General features: G+C 44.4%; 2 protein-coding genes across 8 annotated transcripts in view; one reads left to right on the forward strand and one right to left on the reverse strand.

Moving 5' to 3' along the window:
• The window catches only part of LOC110490874 (cytoplasmic protein NCK1), a 51,479-nt gene extending 44,841 nt beyond the window's left edge, over nt 1–6,638 (forward strand). For all 5 annotated transcript variants that reach the window (XM_036945641.1, XM_036945643.1, XM_036945642.1 and 2 more), the window contains 2 exons: nt 3,854–4,611; nt 6,394–6,638. In XM_036945641.1, coding sequence (XP_036801536.1) covers nt 3,854–4,611; nt 6,394–6,594 — 959 coding nt within the window. In that variant the 3' untranslated portion in view covers nt 6,595–6,638. The remainder of the gene's footprint in view (nt 1–3,853; nt 4,612–6,393) is intronic.
• Nucleotides 6,639–22,676: 16,038 nt separating this feature from the next.
• Nucleotides 22,677–25,370, reverse strand: part of LOC110489515 (glycogenin-1) — a 36,618-nt gene continuing 33,924 nt past the window's right edge. For 2 of the 3 annotated variants that reach the window (XM_021562229.2, XM_021562228.2), the window contains one exon: nt 22,677–25,312. In XM_021562229.2, the coding sequence (XP_021417904.2) occupies nt 25,154–25,312 (159 nt within the window). In that variant the 3' untranslated portion in view covers nt 22,677–25,153. The remainder of the gene's footprint in view (nt 25,313–25,370) is intronic. The other variant, XR_005036338.1, reaches the window with a different exon arrangement.

Raw genomic sequence — 25,370 nt, forward strand, 5'->3', positions numbered from 1 at the left:
CACTATGTAGAGAATAGGGTGTTATTTGAGATGTAACCGCAGACCTCCTCACTCCTTCACAGACCAGACGGTCTCTGGTTCACCCTGTTACCAAGGACACTCCTTCACAGACCAGACGGTCTCTGGTTCACCCTGTTACCGAGGAGATCTCCTCATTCCTTCACAGACCAGACGGTCTCTGGTTCACCCTGTTACCAAGGACACTCCTTCACAGACCAGACGGTCTCTGGTTCACCCTGTTACCAAGGACACTCCTTCACAGATCAGACGGTCTCTGGTTCACCCTGTTACCAAGGACACTCCTTCACAGACCAGACGGTCTCTGGTTCACCCTGTTACCAAGGACACTCCTTCACAGACCAGACGGTCTCTGGTTCACCCTGTTACCGAGGAGACCTCCTTCACAGACCAGACGGTCTCTGGTTCACCCTGTTACCGAGGAGACCTCCTTCACAGACCAGACGGTCTCTGGTCCACTCTGTTACCAAGGACACTCCTTCACAGACCAGACGGTCTCTGGTTCACCCTGTTACCAAGGACACTCCTTCACAGACCAGATGGTCTCTGGTTCACCCTGTTACCAAGGAGACCTCCTCACTCCTTCACAGACCAGACGGTCTCTGGTTCACCCTGTTACCAAGGAGACCTCCTTCACAGACCAGACGGTCTCTGGTCCACTCTGTTACCAAGGACACTCCTTCACAGACCAGACGGTCTCTGGTTCACCCTGTTACCAAGGACACTCCTTCACAGACCAGACGGTCTCTGGTTCAACCTGTTACCAAGGAGACCTCCTCACTCCTTCACAGACCAGACGGTCTCTGGTCCACTCTGTTACCAAGGACACTCCTTCACAGACCAGACGGTCTCTGGTTCACCCTGTTACCAAGGACACTCCTTCACAGACCAGATGGTCTCTGGTTCACCCTGTTACCAAGGAGACCTCCTCACTCCTTCACAGACCAGACGGTCTCTGGTTCACCCTGTTACCAAGGAGACCTCCTTCACAGACCAGACGGTCTCTGGTCCACTCTGTTACCAAGGACACTCCTTCACAGACCAGACGGTCTCTGGTTCACCCTGTTACCAAGGACACTCCTTCACAGACCAGACGGTCTCTGGTTCAACCTGTTACCAAGGAGACCTCCTCACTCCTTCACAGACCAGACGGTCTCTGGTTCACCCTGTTACCAAGGACATTCCTTCACAGACCAGACGGTCTCTGGTTCCCCCTGTTACCGAGGAGATCTCCTCACTCATTCACAGACCAGACGGTCTCTGGTTCACCCTGTTACCAAGGAGACCTCCTCACTCCTTCACAGACCAGACGGTCTCTGGTTCACCCTATTAGCAAGGAGACACCCTCACTCCTTCACAGACCAGACGGTCTCTGGTTCACCCTGTTTCCAAGGAGACCTCCTCACTCCTTCACAGACCAGTCGGTCTCAAAAAACACAGCCATTTTTGCAGCCAAAGATGGGAGTCACAAAAAGCATAACTAGAGATAAAATGAATCACTAACATTTGATGATCTTCATCAGATGACACTCATAGGACATCATGTTACACAATACATGTATGTTTTGTTCGATAATGTGCATATTTATATCCAAAAATCTCAGTTTAGATTGGCGCCTTGCGTGCAGTAATGTTTTGATTCCAAAACATCCGGCAATTTTGCAGAAATACTCAAAATAAACATTGATGAAAGATACAAGGGTTATTCACATAACTAAAGATAGACTTCTCCTTAATGCAACCGCTGTGTCAGATTTTTAAAAAACGGAAAAGGCATAATCTGTGAATGGCGCTCAGAGCCCAATCCAGCCAGAGAAATATCCGCCATTTTGGAGACAACAGAAGTTAGAAATAACACTATAAATATTCACTTACCTTTGATCTTCATCAGAATGCACTCCCAGGAAACCCAGTTTGACAATAAATGACTGATTTGTTCCATTAAGTTCCATAAAATCCATTTATGTCCAAATAGCCACTTGTTGTTAGCGTGTTCAGCCCACTAATTCATCTTCATGAGGCGCGAGCTCTTCGTCCAGACAAAAACTCAAAGTTCCGTTACAGGTCGTAGAAACAAGTCAAACGATGTATGGAATCAATCTTTAGGATGTTTTTAACATAAAACATCAATAATGTTCCAACCGGAGAATTCCTATGTCTGAAGAAAAGCTCTTGAACGAGAGGTAACTCTGTCGGGGGCGCGTGTCACGAGCCTGAGACACTCTGCCAGACCACTGACTCAAACAGGTCTCATGAGCCCCTCCTTTATAGTAGAATCCTCATTCAAGTTTCTAAAGACGGTTGACATCTAGTGGAAGCCATAGGAAGGTGCAACTTTATCCATATCCCACTGTGTGTTCAGTAGGCCAACCTTTGAAAAACTACAAACCTCAGATGTCCCACTTCCTGGTTGGATTTTTCTCTGTTTTTTTGCCTGCCATATGAGTTCTGTTATACTCAGACATCATTCAAACAGTTTTAGAAACTTCAGAGTGTTTTATATCCAATACTACTAATACTATGCATATATTAGCATTTGGGACAGAGTAGGAGGCAGTTCACTCTGGGCACGCTATTCCTACAAAAGTGAAAATGCTGCCCCCTATCCCAAAAAGGTTACGTTTGCTGATGACATGACAGTGGTAGGCCTGATCACCGACAAAGATGAGACCGCCTATAGGGTAGAGGTATGAGACCTGACCATGTGGTGCCAGGACATCAACCTCTCCCTCAATGTTAGCAAGACAAAGGAGCTGATTGTGGACTACAGGGCCGAACACAACCCATTCACATCGACAAGGCTGTAGTGGAGTGGGTCTAGAACTTCAAGTCCCTCGCTGTCCACATCGCTAAAGATCTATCATGGTCCACAACCACCAACATAGTCGTGAAGAGGGCACAACAATGACTCTTCCCCTGCAGAAGGCTTAAAAGATTTGTCATGGGCTCTCTACAGCTGCATCACCTCTATACCAGGCGGTGTCATAGGAATGCCCTAGAAAATGTCTACAGCTGCATCACCTCTATACCAGGCGGTGTCAAAGGAAGGCCCTAGAAAATGTCTACAGCTGCATCACCTCTATACCAGGCGGTGTCAAAGGAAGGCCCTAGAAAATGTCTACAGCTGCATCATCTCTATACCAGGCGGTGTCAAAGGATGCCCTAGAAAATGTCTATAGCTGCATCACCTCTATACCAGGCGGTGTCAAAGGAATGCCCTAGAAAATGTCTACAGCTGCATCACCTCTATACCAGGCGGTGTCAAAGGAAGGCCCTAGAAAATGTCAGACTCCAGCCACTCAAGTCTTATAAGAAATTTGAAATCATTTAAACTTTCACTTTTGATTCTTAAGTATATTTGGGCAATTACATTTATTTTTGATACTTACGTATATTTAAAACCAAATACTTTTGGACTTTTCAAGTATTTTTTTTACTGGGTGACTTTCACTTTTACTTCAGTCGTTTTCTATATTAAGGTATCTTTACGTTTACTCAAGTATGACAATTGGGTAGTTTTTCCTCCACTGCTGGTGATGATGGTAGTACGTATTTACTACTGTGTTTATGTGTGACTCACTTGGTAGAGTGTTTGCAACGGCAGGATTGTGGGTTTGTTTCCCGCTTGGGCCACCCCAAGTCGCTTTGGATAAAAGGGTCTTCTTAAATGCCATATATTATTTATTATTATATTAGCTATGATCACACACACACAAGTTTCACCCTTTTTTATAAGATCTCATGGTGCATCGCTCCCTGTCCTAACAGACCATAATATAACTGTCTGAATACCCTCTCAGTAACTATGACAACCTCTCCTGGTGTTTCCCAACAGGCATCGGGAAGGTGAAGCGGAAAACGGGAATGCGTGATACGGCCTCGAACGCCGACATGTGCTCTGACAATGGCGAGCGCCTTTACGACCTCAACCTGCCGGCGCTCGTCAAGTTCAGCTACACCGCCGAGCGTGAGGACGAGCTCTCATTGGTTAAGGGTACACGCGTCATCGTCATGGAGAAGTGTAGCGATGGCTGGTGGCGTGGGGGGTACCAGGGCTGTTCTGGATGGTTCCCTTCCAACTACGTGACGGAGGACGCAGATGGGACAGCGGGGGGAGGAGGGGGTGACAGTTTGGGGGACCCAATAGGGTCACTGACTGAGAAGCTAGCAGCAGTGGTTCACAGTGTGTCTAACGGGAACCGGAGACTCCACACAGTGCAGGCGCTGTACCCTTTCAGCTCGGGGAACGACGAGGAGCTGAACTTTGAGAAGGGAGAGGTGATGGAGGTGGTAGAGAAACCAGACAACGACCCTGAGTGGTGGAAGTGCCGTAAAGCAGATGGACAGCTGGGACTAGTACCTAAGAACTACGTCAATGTGCTGCCTCCCCAGCAGGACTCCACTGCCCAGAATGCCTCACCGGGCCCCGCGGGGCCGCCCACGCCCGACTGTGACTACATCTCTCCAGCCACGGTGGGGCGGTTTGCTGGGAAGCCGTGGTACTATGGCAAGGTGACGCGTCATCAGGCAGAGGTGGCTCTCAACCAGAGAGGAGTGGAGGGAGACTTCCTCATCAGAGACTCTGAGTCATCGGTGAGTCCTGACCTTCATATATAGCCCAGGGTTTTAGACTTCCTCATCAGAGACTAGGTCATCGGTGAGTCCTGACCGAGACCGAGGTGTCTTTATTTAGACAGGGAGTCAATGCTGAGACCAAGGTGTCTTTATTTAGACAGGGAGTCAATGCTGAGACCAAGGTGTCTTTATTTAGACAGGGAGTCAATGCTGAGACCAAGGTGTCTTTATTTAGACACGGAGTCAATGCCGAGACCGAGGTGTCTTTATTTAGACAGGGAGTCAATGCTGAGACCGAGGTGTCTTTATTTAGACAGGGAGGACAAGCATGACTGTAGACTTTAGCAGAGTTTTTATTTGATACTGCGAAAATGATCAATGACGGGCTATTTAGACACTGAGAATCTGAGATCAATAAAATCGACCCTGTCTTGAATCCATCAATAGCCAAGGCCCAGGTTGTGTGGAGGAGACATATTGTACAATATATGAGGAGAAATTATAGTCCTAAAGAAGCATTCCAGTTTCACTGACTCAACCACTGATATGCATCTCGCCTCACTGACTGGCGATGGTCAATGTCCTCGTGCCAGAAGCCTGTCTCTTGTTTTACTTAGTGAAACAATGCTGTTCCCTCAATAGGCCCATTTGGAAGTTGATGACATGGCAGCCTGCAGTCAAACTAGGCTTTTCTTTTCAGCAGGAACCATTCCAACCTGTGATTGTATTTGAAATCTTGCTAAAAGCCTGTTTTGTCTGCATGCTGTTCACTTTTGTCTGCGGTGGTCTATACGGTCTGTACAGGCGGTGGTCTGTACAGGCGGTGGTCTGTACAGGCGGTGGTCTGTACAGGCGGTGGTCTGTACAGTCTATACAGGGGGTGGTCTATACAGTTTGTACAGGCGGTGGTCTATACAGACGGTGGTCTATACAGGCGGTGGTCTATACAGGCGGTGGTCTATACAGTCTATACAGCCTCCTCTCTTCTGTGAAGGCTTTAATATGGAGTTGGTCCCCCCTTTGCTGCTATAACAGCCTCCACTATTCTGGGAAGGATTTAATATGGAGTTGGTCCCCCCTTTGCTGCTATAACAGCATCCACTCTTCTGGGAAGGATTTAATATGGAGTTGGTCCCCCCTTTGCTGCTATAACAGCCTCCACTATTCTGGGAAGGCTTTAATATGGATTTGACCCCCCCCCCCCCCCCCCCTTTGCTGCTATAACAGCCCAATTTTTCAGTTTTTGATTTGTTAAAAAGTTTGAAATATCCAATAAATGTCGTTCCACTTCATGATTGTGTCCCACTTGTTGTTGATTCTTCACAAAAAAATACAGTTTTATATCTTTATGTTTGAAGCCTGAAATGTGGCAAAAGGTCGCAAAGTTCAAGAGGGCCGAATACTTTCGCAAGGCACTGTATATATATATATATATAATATATATATATATATATATTAGTCTCTGTTGTAACCAATGAGCCTTATCTTGACATCTAGCCACTTGGCTAGCAAGTTAACAAACCAAATGCACTGCTGGAGCCCTGAGCTGGACATCATTGATTTCTTATATTATACTTATAGTTATAAACGGTGGCGTAGCTCTCAGCCTTGTATCAGCCCTGCCTTGCCGAGGAGGAACCTGTTAGCATTTCAACTTGAAACTGTTGGTGCTCATTGGTCCTCTTTTAGATGAAAATGCCCTACAGTCACAAGTAGTAGAATCTGTCATGAGATTAATAGTGTTTACTGTCTGCTCAGTTTACAGCCTGTATTGACCTTTCTCTGTCTCTCTCTCTCCAGCCCAATGATTTCTCCATCTCTCTGAAGGCCCTAGGGAAGAACAAGCATTTCAAGGTTCAGTTGAAGGATGGTTTGTACTGCATTGGCCAGAGGAAGTTCAGTTCTCTGGAGGACTTGGTGGATCACTACAAGAAGGCTCCCATCTTCACCAGCGAGCAGGGAGACAAGCTCTACCTGGTTAAGGCCCTGGCTGCCTCTTGATCACACACTCTTAAACACACTCACACACAGAGGGAAACAAACAGTACATACACTCACAGAGACTTCACATCGCTAGGACTACTTATGTGCCAGGAGCTGTGTGCAAGAAGAAAGGGGAGGAGGGGAGAGAGAAGAAGAAAGGGGAGGAGAGAGAGAGAAGAAGAAGAAGAAGAAGAAGAAGAAGAAGGGGAGGATGAAAGAGAAGGAGTGGAGAGGGGAGGGAAAAGGACATTCTGGATTCTGTCAGACCTGTAGGTGGATCATGTGTTTATGTCTTCTAGGTCATTATGCCATCTACTAAATCTACACTGAACAAAAATATAAACGCAACATGTAAAGTGCTGATGAGCTGAAATAAAAGATCCCCTAAAAATATTCCATACACACAAAATGCTAATTTCTCTCAACTTTGGTGCACATCCCACATCCCAGCATTTCGTTGCCAAGATAGTCTATCCACCTGACAGGTGTGGTATATCAAGAAGCATGGCCTTACACAGGTGCACCTTGTGCTGGGGGACAATAAAAGGTCACTCTAAAATGTGCAGTTTTGTCAAACAACACAATGCCACAGATGTCTCAAGTTTTAAGGGAGCGTGGCATGCTGACTGCAGTAATGTCCACCAGAGCTGTTGTAAGATAGTTGCAACCAAATCCACCTCCAATGTAGTTTTAGAGTGTAACCACACTAGCCCATATCCGGTGTCTCCACCCATGGCTGTGCCCCGGCCCGCTCTGGCCAAATCATGTGAAATCCATAGATTAGGGCCTCATATTTTTCCAATTGACTTGATTTTCTCATAAACTGTAACTCAGTAAAATCTTTGAAATTGTTGCATGTTGCGTTTTTAATATTTTTTCCAGTATACGTTTAGTTGTGAATAATATATAGTTTTATTTTTTAAAATGTGATGTTTTTTTATTCAACCCGAACATACCCAATAACGACCAGTCACCAGCGAGCAATGTTTTGTATTGGGGGGGTGCCAATTTGGGGGGGGGGGGGGGGCTGCCAAGTGATTAATAATAAAGACCTAGTTAAATAAGTATACAGATTTTGTAGATTTATCAGCGGATGCTGCAGTCCCTTCCTCCCGCTGCAGTCCCTTCCTCCCGCTGCAGTCCCTTCCTCCCGCTGCAGTCCCTTCCTCCCGCTGCAGTCCCTTCCTCCCGCTGCAGTCCCTTCCTCCCGCTGCAGTCCCTTCCTCCCGCTGCAGTCCCTTCCTCCCGCGGCAGTCCCTTCCTCCCGCGGCAGTCCCTTCCTCCCGCGGCAGTCCCTTCCTCCCGCGGCAGTCCCTTCCTCCCGCGGCAGTCCCTTCCTCCCGCGGCAGTCCCTTCCTCCCGCTGCAGTCCCTTCCTCCCACTGCAGTCCCTTCCTCCCGCTGCAGTCCCTTCCTCCCCCAGTCCCTTCCTCCCGCGGCTATAAGGCCTTTTGTTGGGGATCCAGAATGTAGTCTAGCTAAACATTTCAAAGCTACACTTGTATTTTTGTCTGTTTTTTTTTTTTTAACTCTCTCAACGTTTCACAACATATGTTGTGGACAGAAATCCACAGTCCTGCTAATTTACTGCTCAACCTGAATAAAACATGTTTAAATGACCAGGGTTTCATTTCATCCTAGGTCATTTGATGTATTTAGGATATAAAATGGAACCAATGACTGAGGTCAGGAGAGATACTGTGTGGATCTGCTCTCCTATCTGTCTGTAGTTGAGATTACGGGTCAGAAGACCGGTTCTGTTCTGAACCAACAGTATAGAGTCGGGTGGATGGTGTTACCTGAATATGTTTTACCACCTAGCAGTGATGTCACTGGATTAAACACCAGTACATGATGTGGTGTTTCCTCCCCTAGACATCTCGTCCCCTAGACATCTCGTCTCCTAGACATCTCGTCTCCTAGACATCTCGTCTCCTAGACATCTCGTCTCCTAGACATCTAGTCTCCTAGACATCTAGTCTCCTAGACATCTAGTCTCCTAGACATCTAGTCTCCTAGACATCTAGTCTCCTAGACATCTAGTCTCCTAGACATCTAGTCTCCTAGACATCTAGTCTCCTAGACATCTCGTCCCCTAGACATCTCTTCCTGGGTTCCACACAAACATTACAGAACGTTAATAGACACGAACAGCTCAAGGACAGAACTACATCAATTAAAACATATCAATACACACACAACCTATCTGGGTCCATTAGAGGAGAGGAGTTGTTAGGTGTTGCTTTATCTGTATTTTGAAACCAGGTTTGCTGTTTATTTGAGCAATATGAGATATGAGAGGGCTCTATATAATACTGTACTCTTTTTGGAATTTGTTCTGGATTTGGGGACTGAAAAGACCCCTGGTGGCATAAGTGTGTGTGTCATTGCTGTGTGTAAGTTGACTATGCAAACAATTTGGGATTTTTCCCACAATGTTTCTTATAAAAAAGTACTGATGCAGTCAGTCTCTCCTCAACTCTTAGCCAAGAGAGACTGGCATGCATAGTATTTATGTCAGCCCTCTGATTACAATGAAGAGCAAGAGGTGCCGCTCTGTTCTGGGCCAGCTGCAGCTTAACTAGGCCTTTCCTTGCAGCACTCGGCCACACGACTGGACAATAAGCAAGATCAAAAAAGCAGAACATCTCTTCATTACAGACAGACCTCTCCCCATCTTTACAACCATTAAATCTGTGTTTTGACCATGACAGTTTACAATCTAAGGTAACGATAAGTATTTTAGTCTCCTCAACTTGTTCAACAGCAACACCATTCATTACCAGATTCAGCTGAGGTCTAGAACTTAAGGAATGATTTGTACCAAACACAATGCTCTCATTAAAACCAGGAGAGAGTGATCGCGCTCACGTATTCCCTTGGAAACGCCTAAAGGAGCATGAAGGCGGAAATATTTGAGTTTTAAGCGCGACATATTGTATTGATGAATGGCACCAAGAAATAGCTATGGATCATGGGGAAGGTGGCCGTAACTAGCAAAGGATCATGGGGAAGGTGGCCGTAACTAGCAAAGGATCATGGGGAAGGTGGCCGTAACTAGCAAAGGATCATGGGGAAAGTGGCCGTAACTAGCAAAGGATCATGGGGAAAGTGGCCGTAACTAGCAAAGGATCATGGGGAAAGTGGCCGTAATTAGCAAAGGATCATGGGGAAAGTGGCCGTAACTAGCAAAGGATCATGGGGAAGGTGGCCGTAACTAGCAAAGTGTCATGGGGAAAGTAGCTAGTAGCTTGCCAGCCAATGATTGGTCTGTTTTAGCACTTTGTCCTGTGTGACAACAAATGTAGTCACAATGGTTCATTATCCCCAAAAAATTGCTGGTGATGGTAATTGACGCTTTCTAGGGAACAACAGGGCTTTCTTTGGGCACCGCTAGGTTGCTATGCAGTAGCCGACCAGCAGAGCTTGTGACTTCACACTCCGAGAGAGAAATAAATATAGTATATGGGGTCGTGTGTGCGTTCCAAACAAGACAACTCTTGTACAACACCCAGGAATCCTCCCTTCTTCACAATAGCTTCCCCCAAGTAGATGGTTGCCACTGTGTGTTGTATGATATGATAAGATATTTTGGTGTATTCTCTTCTCCTTTAACTTCTGAAGGCTACAGTGTTTCTGCTTGTCTTTTGCTTAGTACCACCCTGTCAGACAGCACTAACAGATCTGGTACCAGGCTATTCAACACCTACTGTCTTAGTACCACCCTGTCAGACAGCACTAACAGATCTGGTACCAGGCTATTCAACACCTACTGTCTTAGTACCACCCTGTCAGACAGCACTAACAGATCTGGTACCAGGCTATTCAACACCTACTGTCTTAGTACCACCCTGTCAGACAGCACTAACAGATCTGGTACCAGGCTATTCAACACCTACTGTCTTAGTACCACCCTGTCAGACAGCACTAACAGATCTGGTACCAGGCTATTCAACACCTACTGTCTTAGTACCACCCTGTCAGACAGCACTAACAGATCTGGTACCAGGCTATTCAACACCTACTGTCTTAGTACCACCCCGTCTGTCCCCCCCCCCACCCCCCCCCCCCCCCCCCCCCCGTGCTTCCCTCTAGCCTGTCATAGCAGTGTGTTATCTGATTACAGCTTTGCATGTACGTACTGATCTGGTAGAGATGTTGAACTGATTTCTGTTCCAACCCATCTCTTCTCAAAACTTCCTCCTCCATCCAAACAGATCACTTTTCCTATGGAGACTTGAATAACATTTTGATCTATATCTCTGTCAATTGAAAATATTGAATGCTAAATAATCAAGTGACCTTAAACTCGAGCTCAAATCAAATCTAATTGTATTGGTCACATGTAGCTTAGTGTTTAGAGAGTTGGACTTGTAACCGAAAGGTTGCTGGTTCGAATCCCCGAGCTGACAAGGTAAAACTCTGTCATTCTGCCCCTGAACAGGCAGTTAACCCACTGTTCCTAGGCTGTCATTGACAATAAGAATTTGTTCTTAACTGACTTGCCTAGTTAAACATATGGATGACTAAGATACAGTATACACATATGAGATGAGTAATGGAAATATGTAAACATTATTAAAGTGGCATTAATAAATGGAACACTAGCCACTTTAATAAAGTGGCCAATGATCTCAAGTCTATAAACAGTCATTGCCTAAAATATTGGCACACTTTTTTTCAAATAATGCAACATTTCTCCCAGAATTTTGTATGTATGTGTGTCATATGTATGTCTTCGGTGTGCAGTTGAACCCCCCCCAAAAAACAGAATAATTTACTAAATCTTAGCTAATTCCACAAAGAAATCTTTAAAGGGCCCAGACAATATTATTGGCACCTAGAAGTAGTTAGAAATCATTTGATTTCAAGCAGGTGATTTCTCCTTTATTCTCTCAGTATATCCCGAGAGAGCCATGTTTCCGTGAGAAACAGAGTATGTTACAATCCCTGATGTCTCTCTGGAAAGAGACCCGCACCATGAGCTCGTCAATTTTGTTATCCAGAGACTGAACATTAACGAGTAGTATACTCGGAAGCGGTGGGTGGTGTGCGCGCCTGCTCAGTCAGACTAGAATACCTCTCCTTCGCCGGCTTGTTTTGGGTCGGCTTCTGGAATCAGTTCAATTGCCCTTGGGGGTGCAAACAAAGGATCTGCTTCGGGAAAGTTGTGTTCCTGGTCGTAATGGTTCTAGTGCTGATGAGTTACCGCCGCTCTGATATCCAAAAGTTCTTCCCGGTTGTATGTAATAACACAAAACATTTTCTGAGCTAACAATGTAAGAAATAATACGTTTAGAAAAATATATCAAGTTTCCTAAGAGCTAGAAGCAAGGCAGCCCTCTCCGTCGGCTCCATTTTTAATCAAACTGATGAGAAATCTGCGTCCCAAATTGCACCACATTCCCTATATAGCGCAGTACGTGTGACCGGGGCCCATAGGGGTGCGATTAATCTAAACTCAAAACAGTGCTTTACAGTGAATGTAAACTCAGCAAAAAAAGAACCGTCCTCTCACTGTCAACTGTGTTTATTTTCAGCAAACTTAACATGTGTAAAGATTTGATTTGAACATAAGATTCAACAATTGAGACATAGACTGAACAAATTACACAGACAGGTGACGAACAGAGATGGAATGACATGGACTGCACCAGATTTGCGAGTTCTTGCTGTGAGATGTTACCCCACTCTTCCACCAAGGCACCTGCAAGTTCCCAGACATTTCTGGGTGGACCATGGCAGAGCATTGACATTCCTGTCTTGCAGGAAATCACTCACAGAACGAGCAGTATGGCTGGTGGCATTGTCATGCTGGAGGGTCATGTCAGGATGAGCCTGCAGGAAGGGTACCACATGAGGGAGGAGGATGTCTTCCCTGTAACGCACAGCGTTGAGATTGCCTGCAATGACAACAAGCTTAGTCTGATGATGCTGTGACACACCGCCCCAGACCATGACGGACCCTCCACCTCCAAATCGATCCCGCTCCAGAGTACAGGCCTCGGTGTAACACTCATTACTTCAACGATAAACGCAAATCCGACCACCACCCCTGATGAGACAAAACCGCGACTCGTCAGTGAAGAGCACTTTTTGTCACTCCTGTCTGGTCCTGCGATGGTGGGTTTGTGACCATAGGCAACGATGTTGACAGCGATGTCTGGTGAGGACCTGCCTTACAACAGGCCTACAAGCCCTCAGTCCAGCCTCTCTCAGCCTATTGCGGACAGTCTGAGCACTGATGGAGGGATTGTGCATTCCTGGTGCAACTCGGGCAGTTGTTGTTGCCATCCTGTACCTGTCCCGCAGATGTGATGTTTGGATGTACCAATCCTGTGCAGGTGTTGTTACACGTGGTCTGCCACAATTATGTTTAACTCTGTACAATGAAGATCTGTGAAGTTATTTGGATTTTTATGAATTATCTTCGAAAGACAGTCCTGATAAAGGGCTGTTATTTTTTTTTGCTGAGTTGATGTTATGTCCAGGCCTCCTGCTATGGTGCACAGCTAGGGACAAACTTCTAGACCTGTGTTGAACAGCTTGGCAGTGCTAGAACATGTCATTCACTTTTACTAGAATAAAAACTGATCCCAGATCAGCACTGCCACCTTGAGACGCTTTGTAGAATCAGTTTAGTTTAGTGTTTAGTTACGACATGATTCCGTGGGTTATTTCATAGTTTTGATGTCTTCACTATTATTCTGTAATGTAGAAAATACTATAAATAAAGAATTTAAAGAATTTTTGACTACTTTTACTTCACTACATTCCTAAAGAAAATAATGTAGTTTTTACTCCATATATTTTCCCTGACCCGTTACATTTTGAATGCTTAGCAGGACAGCAAAATGGTCCAATTCACACAGTTACAGTATCAACAGAACATCCCTGGTCATCTCTACTGCGTCTGATCTGACTGACTCACTAAACAGAGAACATCCCTGGTCGTCCCTACTGCCTGATCTGGAGGACTCACTAAACAGAGAACAGAGAATGCTTAGCAGGACAGCAAAATGGTCCAATTCACACACTTACAGTATCAACAGAACATCCCTGGTCATCCCTACTGCCTGATCTGGAGGACTCACTAAACAGAGAATAGAGAATGCTTAGCAGGACAGCAAAATGGTCCAATTCACACACTTATCCCTTGTCATCCTGACAAACACACACGTTTCATGTTTAAATTAGGTCTGAGTGTGCCCCTGGCTATCTTTAATAAAAAATGGTGTCGTCTTTACACATAATTCAATAATTTCGTCCAAACTTCTGGTTCCATTTTAGACGGTTGACGCGCTACAAGTTCCGCCTCTCCCGTCTCCTCATTGGTTTTTAGGAGCATATACCCACGTGCAGTCTCCTCTCCATGTGGGTGATTGAAAGATGAATGAGGTCCACACTCCAGTCCAGTTGGTGGTGGTAATGCACCTTAAAGTTGGTTGCCAATCACCAAATAAAGTCCAAAGAAGATGAATGATGAGAGATTAATCAAAGAAAACTAACACTGCAGAACAAAAATATAAACGCAACATGTAGTGCTGGTCCCATGTTTCATGAAATAAAAGATTACAGAAATGTTCCATGTGCAAAAAAGCTTTATTTCTCTCATGGTGTGCACATCCTGTTAGTGAGCATTTCTCCTTTGTCAAGATAATCCATCCACCTGACAGGTGTAGCATATCAAGAACCTGATTAAATGGCATGATCATTACACAGGTGCACCTTGTGCTGGGGACAATAAAAAGCCACTCTAAAATGTGCAGCTTTGTCACAACACAATGCCACAGATGTGTTGAGGGAGTGTGCAATAGGCATGCTGACTGCAGGAATGCCCACCAAAGCTGTTGCGAGATAATATAATGTTCATTTCTCTACCATAAGCCTCCGTTGTTTTGTACGTCCAACCAAAGAATTTCTGCACAAACTGTCAGAAACCGTTTCAGGGAAGCTCGTCGTCCTCACCATTGTGACCATAGTTACTGCTGTATTTAGGGTTGGTCGTCATGTTACTGCTGTATTTAGGGCTGGTTGTCATGTTACTGATGTATTTAGGGTTGGTCGTCATGTTACTGCTGTATTTAGGGTTGGTCGTCATGTTACTGCTGTATTTAGGGCTGGTCGTCATGTTACTGCTGTATTTAGGGCTGGTCGTCATGTTACTGCTGGTCGTCATGTTACTGCTGTATTTAGGGCTGGTCGTCATGTTACTGCTGTATTTAGGGCTGGTTGTCATGTTACTGATGTATTTAGGGTTGGTCGTCATGTTACTGCTGTATTTAGGGTTGTTCGTCATGTTACTGCTGTATTTAGGGCTGGTCGTCATGTTACTGCTGTATTTAGGGCTGGTCGTCATGTTACTGCTGTATTTAGGGTTGGTCGTCATGTTACTGCTGTATTTAGGGTTGGTCGTCATGTTACTGCTGTATTTAGGGCTGGTCGTCATGTTACTGCTGTATTTAGGGCTGGTCGTCATGTTACTGCTGTATTTAGGGCTGGTCGTCATGTTACTGCTGTATGTAGGGCTGGTCGTCATGTTACTGCTGTATGTAGGGCTGGTCGTCATGTTACTGCTGTATTTAGGGCTGGTCGTCATGTTACTGCTGTATTTAGGGCTGGTCGTCATGTTACTGCTGTATGTAGGGCTGGTCGTCATGTTACTGCTGTATTTAGGGTTGGTCGTCATGTTACTGCTGTATTTAGGGCTGGTCGTCATGTTACTGCTGTATTTAGGGCTGGTCGTCATGTTACTGCTGTATTTAGGGCTGGTCGTCATGTTACTGCTGTATGTAGGGCTGGTCGTCATGTTACTGCTGTATTAAGGGCTGGTCGTCATGTTACTGCTGTATTTAGGGCTGGTCGTCATGTTACTGCTGTATTTAGGGCTGGTCGTCATGTTACTGCTGTATTTAGGGCTGGTCGTCATGTTACTGATGTATTTAGGGTTGGTCGTCATGTTACTGCTGTATTTAGGGTTGGTCGTCATGTTACTGCTGTATTTAGGGCTGGTCGTCATGTTACTGCTGTATTTAGGGTTGGTCGTCATGTTACTGCTGTATTTAGGGCTGGTCGTCATGTTACTGATGTATTTAGGGTTGGTCGTCATGTTACTGCTGTATTTAGGGTTGGTCGTCATGTTACTGCTGTATTTAGGGCTGGTCGTCATGTTACTGCTGTATTTAGGGCTGGTCGTCATGTTACTGCTGTATTTAGGGCTGGTCGTCATGTTACTGCTGTATTTAGGGCTGGTCGTCATGTTACTGCTGTATTAAGGGCTGGTCGTCATGTTACTGCTGTATTTAGGGTTGGTCGTCATGTTACTGCTGTATTAAGGGCTGGTCGTCATGTTACTGCTGTATTTAGGGTTGGTCGTCATGTTACTGCTGTATTTAGGGCTGGTCGTCATGTTACTGCTGTATTTAGGGCTGGTCGTCATGTTACTGCTGTATTTAGGGCTGGTCGTCATGTTACTGCTGTATTTAGGGCTGGTCGTCATGTTACTGCTGTATTTAGGGCTGGTCGTCATGTTACTGCTGTATTTAGGGCTGGTCGTCATGTTACTGCTGTATTTAGGGCTGGTCGTCATGTTACTGCTGTATGTAGGGCTGGTCGTCATGTTACTGCTGTATGTAGGGCTGGTCGTCATGTTACTGCTGTATTTAGGGCTGGTCGTCATGTTACTGCTGTATTTAGGGCTGGTCGTCATGTTACTGCTGTATTTAGGGCTGGTCGTCATGTTACTGCTGTATTTAGGGCTGGTCGTCATGTTACTGCTGTATGTAGGGCTGGTCGTCATGTTACTGCTGTATGTAGGGCTGGTCGTCATGTTACTGCTGTATTTAGGGCTGGTCGTCATGTTACTGCTGTATTTAGGGCTGGTCGTCATGTTACTGCTGTATTTAGGGCTGGTCGTCATGTTACTGCTGTATGTAGGGTTGGTCGTCATGTTACTGCTGTATTTAGGGCTTGTCGTCATGTTACTGCTGTATTTAGGGCTGGTCGTCATGTTACTGCTGTATTTAGGGCTGGTCGTCATGTTACTGCTGTATTTAGGGCTGGTCGTCATGTTACTGCTGTATTTAGGGTTGGTCGTCATGTTACTGCTGTATTTAGGGCTGGTCGTCATGTTACTGCTGTATTTAGGGCTGGTCGTCATGTTACTGCTGTATTTAGGGCTGGTCGTCATGTTACTGCTGTATTTAGGGCTGGTCGTCATGTTACTGCTGTATTTAGGGCTGGTCGTCATGTTACTGCTGTATTTAGGGCTGGTCGTCATGTTACTGCTGTATTTAGGGCTGGTCGTCATGTTACTGCTGTATTTAGGGCTGGTCGTCATGTTACTGCTGTATTTAGGGTTGGTCGTCATGTTACTGCTGTATTTAGGGCTGGTCGTCATGTTACTGCTGTATTTAGGGCTGGTCGTCATGTTACTGCTGTATTTAGGGCTGGTCGTCATGTTACTGCTGTATTTAGGGCTGGTCGTCATGTTACTGCTGTATTTAGGGCTGGTCGTCATGTTACTGCTGTATTTAGGGCTGGTCGTCATGTTACTGCTGTATTTAGGGCTGGTCGTCATGTTACTGCTGTATTTAGGGCTGGTCGTCATGTTACTGCTGTATTTAGGGCTGGTCGTCATGTTACTGCTGTATTTAGGGCTGGTCGTCATGTTACTGCTGTATTTAGGGTTGGTCGTCATGTTACTGCTGTATTTAGGGCTGGTCGTCATGTTACTGCTGTATTTAGGGCTGGTCGTCATTTTACTGCTGTATTTAGGGCTGGTCGTCATGTTACTGCTGTATTTAGGGCTGGTCGTCATGTTACTGCTGTATTTAGGGCTGGTCGTCATGTTACTGCTGTATTTAGGGCTGGTCGTCATGTTACTGCTGTATTTAGGGCTGGTCGTCATGTTACTGCTGGTCATCATGTTACTGCTGGTCGTCATGTTACTGCTGTATTTAGGGCTGGTCGTCATGTTACTGCTGTATGTAGGGCTGGTCGTCATGTTACTGCTGTATTTAGGGTTGGTCGTCATGTTACTGCTGTATTTAGGGCTGGTCGTCATGTTACTGCTGTATTTAGGGCTGGTCGTCATGTTACTGCTGTATTTAGGGCTGGTCGTCATGTTACTGCTGTATTTAGGGTTGGTCGTCATGTTACTGCTGTATGTAGGGCTGGTCGTCATGTTACTGCTGGTCATCATGTTACTGCTGGTCATCATGTTACTGCTGGTCGTCATGTTACTGCTGGTCATCATGTTACTGCTGTATTTAGGGCTGGTCGTCATGTTACTGCTGGTCATCATGTTACTGCTGTATTTAGGGCTGGTCGTCATGTTACTGCTGTATTTAGGGTTGGTCGTCATGTTACTGCTGTATAGGTTTGTAAAATTACGGTAACTTTCCCCAAATTCCAAGATAGTTCAATATCACCTCCAACGTTCTATTTGTTTTTCAGAGTTAAATATTTGTCAAAGTTGCCTGTGAATATATATTACTTTGTATCTGCTAGGAAGATTTACTAGAACTGCAAATTAATCGTACTTAGATACTGTATAAACTGCATGAGGTGGACTAGGACTGATTCGTCTGAGCTGAAGCCAGACGTAACAACTATTCTGATGTTGATAGCAGATGTGATACCTTGGTGCTGCCTCCATGTTGGTTTGCCTTGCTCTAACCTCGTCGCCAGGCACAATGCATGTAATCCTGGGTTAACAACCATTCAAAATTGGCCTTAGTGGGAGTGACCACAGAATTCTATTAGTAAAATATTTGCCATTTAATTTTAGCGAATCACATGACTGTTATACGTGGGAAGGTATTGTGGGAGATGATTGGTTGGTAGATTAAGCTGATTTAGCCGAAAATCTTTGAGCAGGGAGATTTTCCGGGTCTTTCTGTATTGGCTAACGGAGGCCACGTTATCCATTGTGATATGTCAGTTCCCATGGGGGGTTTCGGGGCGGACATCTGCAGAGCTGTGTGTGACTCCTCTGTTATGACTCAGACAGATAATGCAACACGATTCCAACATAGAGAGTATGTTCCTGAGAAGACTAGGCCTGTATATAGTATGCAGTCAGTGGAGGATTACATTTGTGATTATGAGGCATGGCAATTCATTTAGTTGTTTATGTGTCAAAACAGTAAGGTCTATATGCTGTATATGGGATAGAAATATCATGATATCTGACCTGAAACACTGTAGTTGATACAGAACATCATGATAACTGACCTGTTGATACAGAACATCATGAAAACTGACCTGCTGATACAGAACATCATGAAAACTGACCTGTTGATACAGAACATCATGATAACTGACCTGCTGATACAGAACATCATGATAACTGACCTGTTGATACAGAACATTATGATAACTGACCTGCTGATACAGAACATATAACATCATGATAACTGACCTGCTGATACAGAACATCATGATAACTGACCTGCTGATACAGAACATCATGATAACTGACCTGCTGATACAGAACATATAACATCATGATAACTGACCTGCTGATACAGAACATCATGATAACTGACCTGCTGATACAGAACATTATGATAACTGACCTGCTGATACAGAACATATAACATCATGATAACTGACCTGCTGATACAGAACATCATGATAACTGACCTGCTGATACAGAACATCATGATATCTGACCTGCTGATACAGAACATCATGATAACTGACCTGCTGATACAGAACATCATGATAACTGACCTGCTGATACAGAACATCATGATAACTGACCTGCTGATACAGAACATTATGATAACTGACCTGCTGATACAGAACATCATGATATCTGACCTGCTGATACAGAACATCATGATAACTGACCTGCTGATACAGAACATTATGATAACTGACCTGCTGATACAGAACATCATGATATCTGACCTGCTGATACAGAACATCATGATATCTGACCTGCTGATACAGAACATCATGATATCTGACCTGCTGATACAGAACATCATGATAACTGACCTGCTGATACAGAACATCATGATAACTGACCTGCTGATACAGAACATTATGATAACTGACCTGCTGATACAGAACATATAACATCATGATATCTGACCTGCTGATACAGAACATCATGATAACTGACCTGCTGATACAGAACATCATGATATCTGACCTGCTGATACAGAACATCATGATATCTGACCTGCTGATACAGAACATCATGATAACTGACCTGCTGATACAGAACATCATGATAACTGACCTGCTGATACAGAACATCATGATATCTGACCTGCTGATACAGAACATCATGATATCTGACCTGCTGATACAGAACATCATGATAACTGACCTGCTGATACAGAACATCATGATAACTGACCTGCTGATACAGAACATCACCATTTGTCTGTCTTAACATGTTGTGCAATTGCATCATCTGGTGGTCAGCTATAATAGTGCACCTTTCCTCCGGTGGTTTGGCTTCAAATCAAGGAGATGAACCCCCACCGAATGGGAATGAAGGAAATGGAGAATCGTTATCAGTTAGTTGTTTATTCCAGGTCATCTTTGAAAGGAAATCTGATTGCAACATTATTTTATTGTTATCTTTAAATCCACAAATATTCAAATCCACAGATTCCAAAGAAAAAGTTTTCATCAATTACAAAATCGTACCTATTCAAATACAGAATGCTTGTTTACGTTTGCAAGGCCAAAGTCCTCCGATTTATTAAAACCAACCGTGCGGATGATTATAATCTCAGAGAGGAGCCAGCAACACAAAGCCAGTCTGTTGTCATTTCATAGCCTGGAATGAGTCTAGCCAAGTCTCCCAGGGGTCGTACAGTAAGGCAGACTGGCCTGTTCCAGACTGGGCAACAACAGAACAGCAGGAACCCTATAGTTCTTCATCTCTAGCTCTCCATCCAGAAAGCATCTCAGAGTAGGAGAGCTGATCAGCTTAGCCTTTTAGATCATAATAAATAAGATTGTACGGACAGATCCTAGACCCGTACTTCTACTCTAAGACGGTTTGTGGGTACGGGCCCTGGTCCCTGAGCCAAGCTGACAGCCCAGAAGGGGTCCTGGCCAATCAGAACAAAGGGCCTATCTCTGCTGAGACAACAGTTAAAACTGAAAGACTCTTTTTGTGGTTAAATGAATGGATATGATGGATTTGATGGATATGAATGGATGTGATGGATGTGATGGATGTGATGGATATGATTGATGTGAAGGATATGATGGATGTGATGGATATGAATGTCAAAGGGACTGCAGTGCATCATGGGTATGATAGATATGAATGCCAAAGGGACTGCAGTGCATCATGGGTATGATGGATGTGATGGATATGAATGTCAAAGGGACTTCAGTGCATCACTTATAACCCATAAGACAGTAATGGTACAGCCAGCAGGTAGTTAAGACAGTAACAATACACCCAGCAGGTCATTAAGACAGTAACAATACACCCAGCATATCATTAAGACAGTAACAGTACACCCAGCAGGTCATTAAGACAGTAATGGTACACCCAGCAGGTCATTAAGACAGTAACAGTACACCCAGCAGATCATGAAGACAGTAACAATACACCCAGCAGGTCATTAAGACAATAATGGTACACCCAGCAGGTCATTAAGACAGTAACAGTACACCCAGCAGGTCATTAAGACAGTAATGGTACAGCCAGCAGGTCATTAAGACAGTAACAGTACACCCAGCAGGTCATTAAGACAGTAACAATACACCCAGCAGGTCATTAAGACAGTAACAGTACACCCAGCATGTCATTAAGACAGGAACAGTACACCCAGCAGGTCATTAAGACAGTAACAATACACCCAGCAGGTCATTAAGACAGTAACAAAATACCCAGCATGTCATTAAGACAGTAACAGTACACCCAGCAGGTCATTAAGACAGTAACAATACACCCAGCATGTCATTAAGACAGTAACAGTACACCCAGCAGGTCATTAAGACAGGAACAGTACACCCAGCATGTCATTAAGACAGGAACAGTACACCCAGCAGGTCATTAAGACAGTAACAATACACCCAGCATGTCATTAAGACAGTAACAGTACACCCAGCAGGTCATTAAGACAGGAACAGTACACCCAGCAGGTCATTAAGACAGTAATGGTACACCCAGCAGGTCATTAAGACAGTAACAATACACCCAGCATGTCATTAAGACAGTAACAATACACCCAGCATGTCATTAAGACAGGAACAGTACACCCAGCAGGTCATTAAGACAGTAATGGTACACCCAGCAGGTCATTAAGACAGTAACAATACACCCAGCATGTCATTAAGACAGGAACAGTACACCCAGCAGGTCATTAAGACAGTAATGGTACACCCAGCAGGTCATTAAGACAGTAACAATACACCCAGCATGTCATTAAGACAGTAACAGTACACCCAGCAGGTCATTAAGACAGTAACAGTACACCCAGCAGGTCATTAAGACAGTAACGGTACACCCAGCAGGTCATTAAGACAGTAACAATACACCCAGCAGGTCATTAAGACAGTAACAATACACCCAGCAGGTCATTAAGACAGTAATGGTACACCCAGCAGGTCATTAAGACAGTAATGGTACACCCAGCAGGTCATTAAGACAGTAACAGTACACCCAGCAGGTCATTAAGACAGTAACGGTACACCCAGCAGGTCATTAAGACAGTAACAGTACACCCAGCAGGTCATTAAGACAGTAACAATACACCCAGCAGGTCATTAAGACAGTAACAGTACACCCAGCAGGTCATTAAGACAGTAACAATACACCCAGCAGGTCATTAAGACAGTAACGGTACACCCAGCAGGTCATTAAGACAGTAACAATACACCCAGCAGGTCATTAAGACAGTAACAATACACCCAGCAGGTCATGAAGACAGTAACAGTACACCCAGCATGTCATTAAGACAGTAACAGTATGTGTGTTACGAGTACATAACAGATCAGAGATATGGGGTGTAATGACATATAGTAATGTCCTGTACCATTGAACCTTGCTGAATGAACCCTGTCTGTCTGTTTTATGGTTAGATGTGCCAAATAAAGACCCAGCACAACTCACTATTTATTCTACAAGTACTTTATTTAGCATGTGACAGCGTCTGTGGTACAGGCACCATTGGGGTGGTAAAACAGCAGTAGGCTAAAAACTAAGAGGTTCAACACGTAGCGGCATTAGGAGCCAGTACCTAGACAAGAGTACAGATGATCAAACACTAGAAGGAGGTGTGAGGGTAACAGATACTCAAAAGGTCCAACTGTGAGGGTTAAGGCCAACTGGAAACGTACCCTGGGTTAAGGCCAACTAAAAAACCTACCCTAAGTTAAGGACAACTAAAAAAACCTACCCTGGGTTAAGGCAAACTAAAAAACCTATCCTAGGTTAAGGCCAACTGGAAACCTACCCTGGGTGAAGGCAAACTAAAAACCTACCCTAGGTTAAGGCCAACTGGAAACCTACCCTGGGTGAAGGCAAACTAAAAACCTACCCTAGGTTAAGGCCAACTGGAAACCTACCCTGGGTTAAGGCAAACTAAAAACCTATCCTAGGTTAAGGCCAACTGGAAACCTACCCTGGGTTAAGGCAAACTAAAAACCTATCCTAGGTTAAGGCAAACTAAAAACCTATCCTAGGTTAAGGCCAACTGGAAACCTACCCTGGGTTAAGGCCACACAAAAAACTACCCTGGGTAAAACAAACCGGAGAGGAGATCCCTCACAGCAGCTGAAGAAGTGAAGATGGTATGAAAACTAAGGGACCAGAACAGTCCGTTCAGAAAGTGGTCACTTGACTTATTCCACATGAAAAATTAAACAAATATACAGTATATTGATTAGGTAAGTATTTAACCCCCGAGTCAATACACATTAGAATCACCTTTGGCAGTGATTACATCTGTCTTTCTGGGGAAAGTCTCTAAAAGATTTGCACACCTGGATTGTACAATATTTGCCCATTATTCTGTAAAAAAATTTTTAAAAAAAGCTTCAAGCTCTCAAGTTGGTTGCTGATCATTGCTAGACTTTTTCAAGCTGCATTAAGTCAAACTAGGCCACTCAGGAACATTCGTCATCTTGGTAAGCAACTCGTGTATAGTTGGCCATGTTTTAGGTTATTGTCCTGCTGAAAGGTGAAATTGTCTCCCAGTGTCTGTTGGAAAGCAGACAACCAGGGTTTCCTCTAGGATTCTGCCTGTGCTTATAGCTCTGTTTCCTAAGAAAAAAAAAAAAAAAAAAAAACTTGTCCTTGCCAATGACAAGCATACCCAGAACCTGAAGCCACCGCCATGCTTGAAAATATGGCGAGTGGTCCTCCGTAATGTGTTGGATTTGTCCCAAACATAACGCTTTATTCAGGACAAAGTACAGTTCTTTACGTTAGTGCCTTATTGCAAACAGGATGCTTGTTCTGTACAGGGTTCATTCTTTTCACTATCAATTAGGTTTGTATTGTGGAGTAGCGGATGGCCCCACAACATTGTATTATCCAATCACAGCCACTAAACGCTGTTAAGTCACCATTGGCCTCATTGTTAAATCCCTGAGCGGTTTCCTTCCTCTCCGGCAACTGAGTTAGGAAGGACGCCTGTTTCTTTGTAGTGTCTGGATGTATTGATACACCATCCCAAGTTTTGTAACTTCACCATGCTCAAATGGATATTCAATGTCTGCTTTTTCTAAAATGTTTACCCCTCTACCAATAGGTGCCCTTCTCTGGCATGGCATTGGAAAACCTCCGATCTTTGTGGTTGAATCTGTTACATTCACATTTAAATGTATGGGGAGGTACAGCGATGAGTCATTCAGAAATCATGTTCAACACTATTCAGGCAACTTTAGCACTTATTTAGGCCATAAGGGGTTGAATACTTGACGAGACATTTCAGTTAATTTAAAATGTGTCTAAAATAAATAAACACACATACTCCGCTGACAAAATAGGATATTGTGTGACAAAATCTCAGTTAAAAATGAAGCTGTAACAACTAAATGTGGATAGAGTCAAGAGTTCTGAACACTTTCTGAAAGCCCAGACTACAGACAGGGCAGGACATCACATCAGTTATACAGTGTATAGCCACGCCGACATCTATGAAACTACAAGACGTACTGTATAGATCTTCTTTCATTTGTCAAAGTGTCCACACGTGGAAAAAGGCTCATGTCCATATACCAAGGCCATATTTATTATATTTTATTGCAGTTTTAATTCTCTAAACATTTTCTTCACAAATAGAAAAAAAACTAGATAGGACTTGTAAAAGCTGGTCAATAAATCGGTGCTTCAGTGTCGTAATCTTCACAGTACATATATGACAGGAAAAACATACTATACAAGTGTTGCTCAGTTGGATGCCCTCTGCCAACAATGTCAGAATGTTTCCCATCGTAACAGAATTGTGTTGTAGTCTTCGGAGCTGGTGGGGTGGGTAATGGCTCACTAATATGGAGAACCAACTATTGGTAAGATGGAGAGTTGGGTGGGGGGGGGGGGGGGGGGTGAAACTAACTAAACTGAATCAGTCAAACTCAGTTTCCCTTTATTTGAGAAAAGCGTCAAGCTTTTTCTGGATATTGTCAAACGAGTCCATTCCCATGTAGTCTGCCTGGCCCTGCTCCCATTTCTGCTTGCGTTCCTCGGATGTCTCTGGAGACATGTATGGCTCAGTGTGATGGGAGTCATGTGACGAGCTGCTTCCCTGGAGGAGGAGAAGGGAACACAAAAAAAATAATATTAGAAGGGAGCGATTTGATCAA

This window comes from Oncorhynchus mykiss, chromosome 15 (assembly GCF_013265735.2).
Source record: "Oncorhynchus mykiss isolate Arlee chromosome 15, USDA_OmykA_1.1, whole genome shotgun sequence".
Taxonomy (NCBI): Eukaryota; Metazoa; Chordata; class Actinopteri; order Salmoniformes; family Salmonidae; genus Oncorhynchus; species Oncorhynchus mykiss.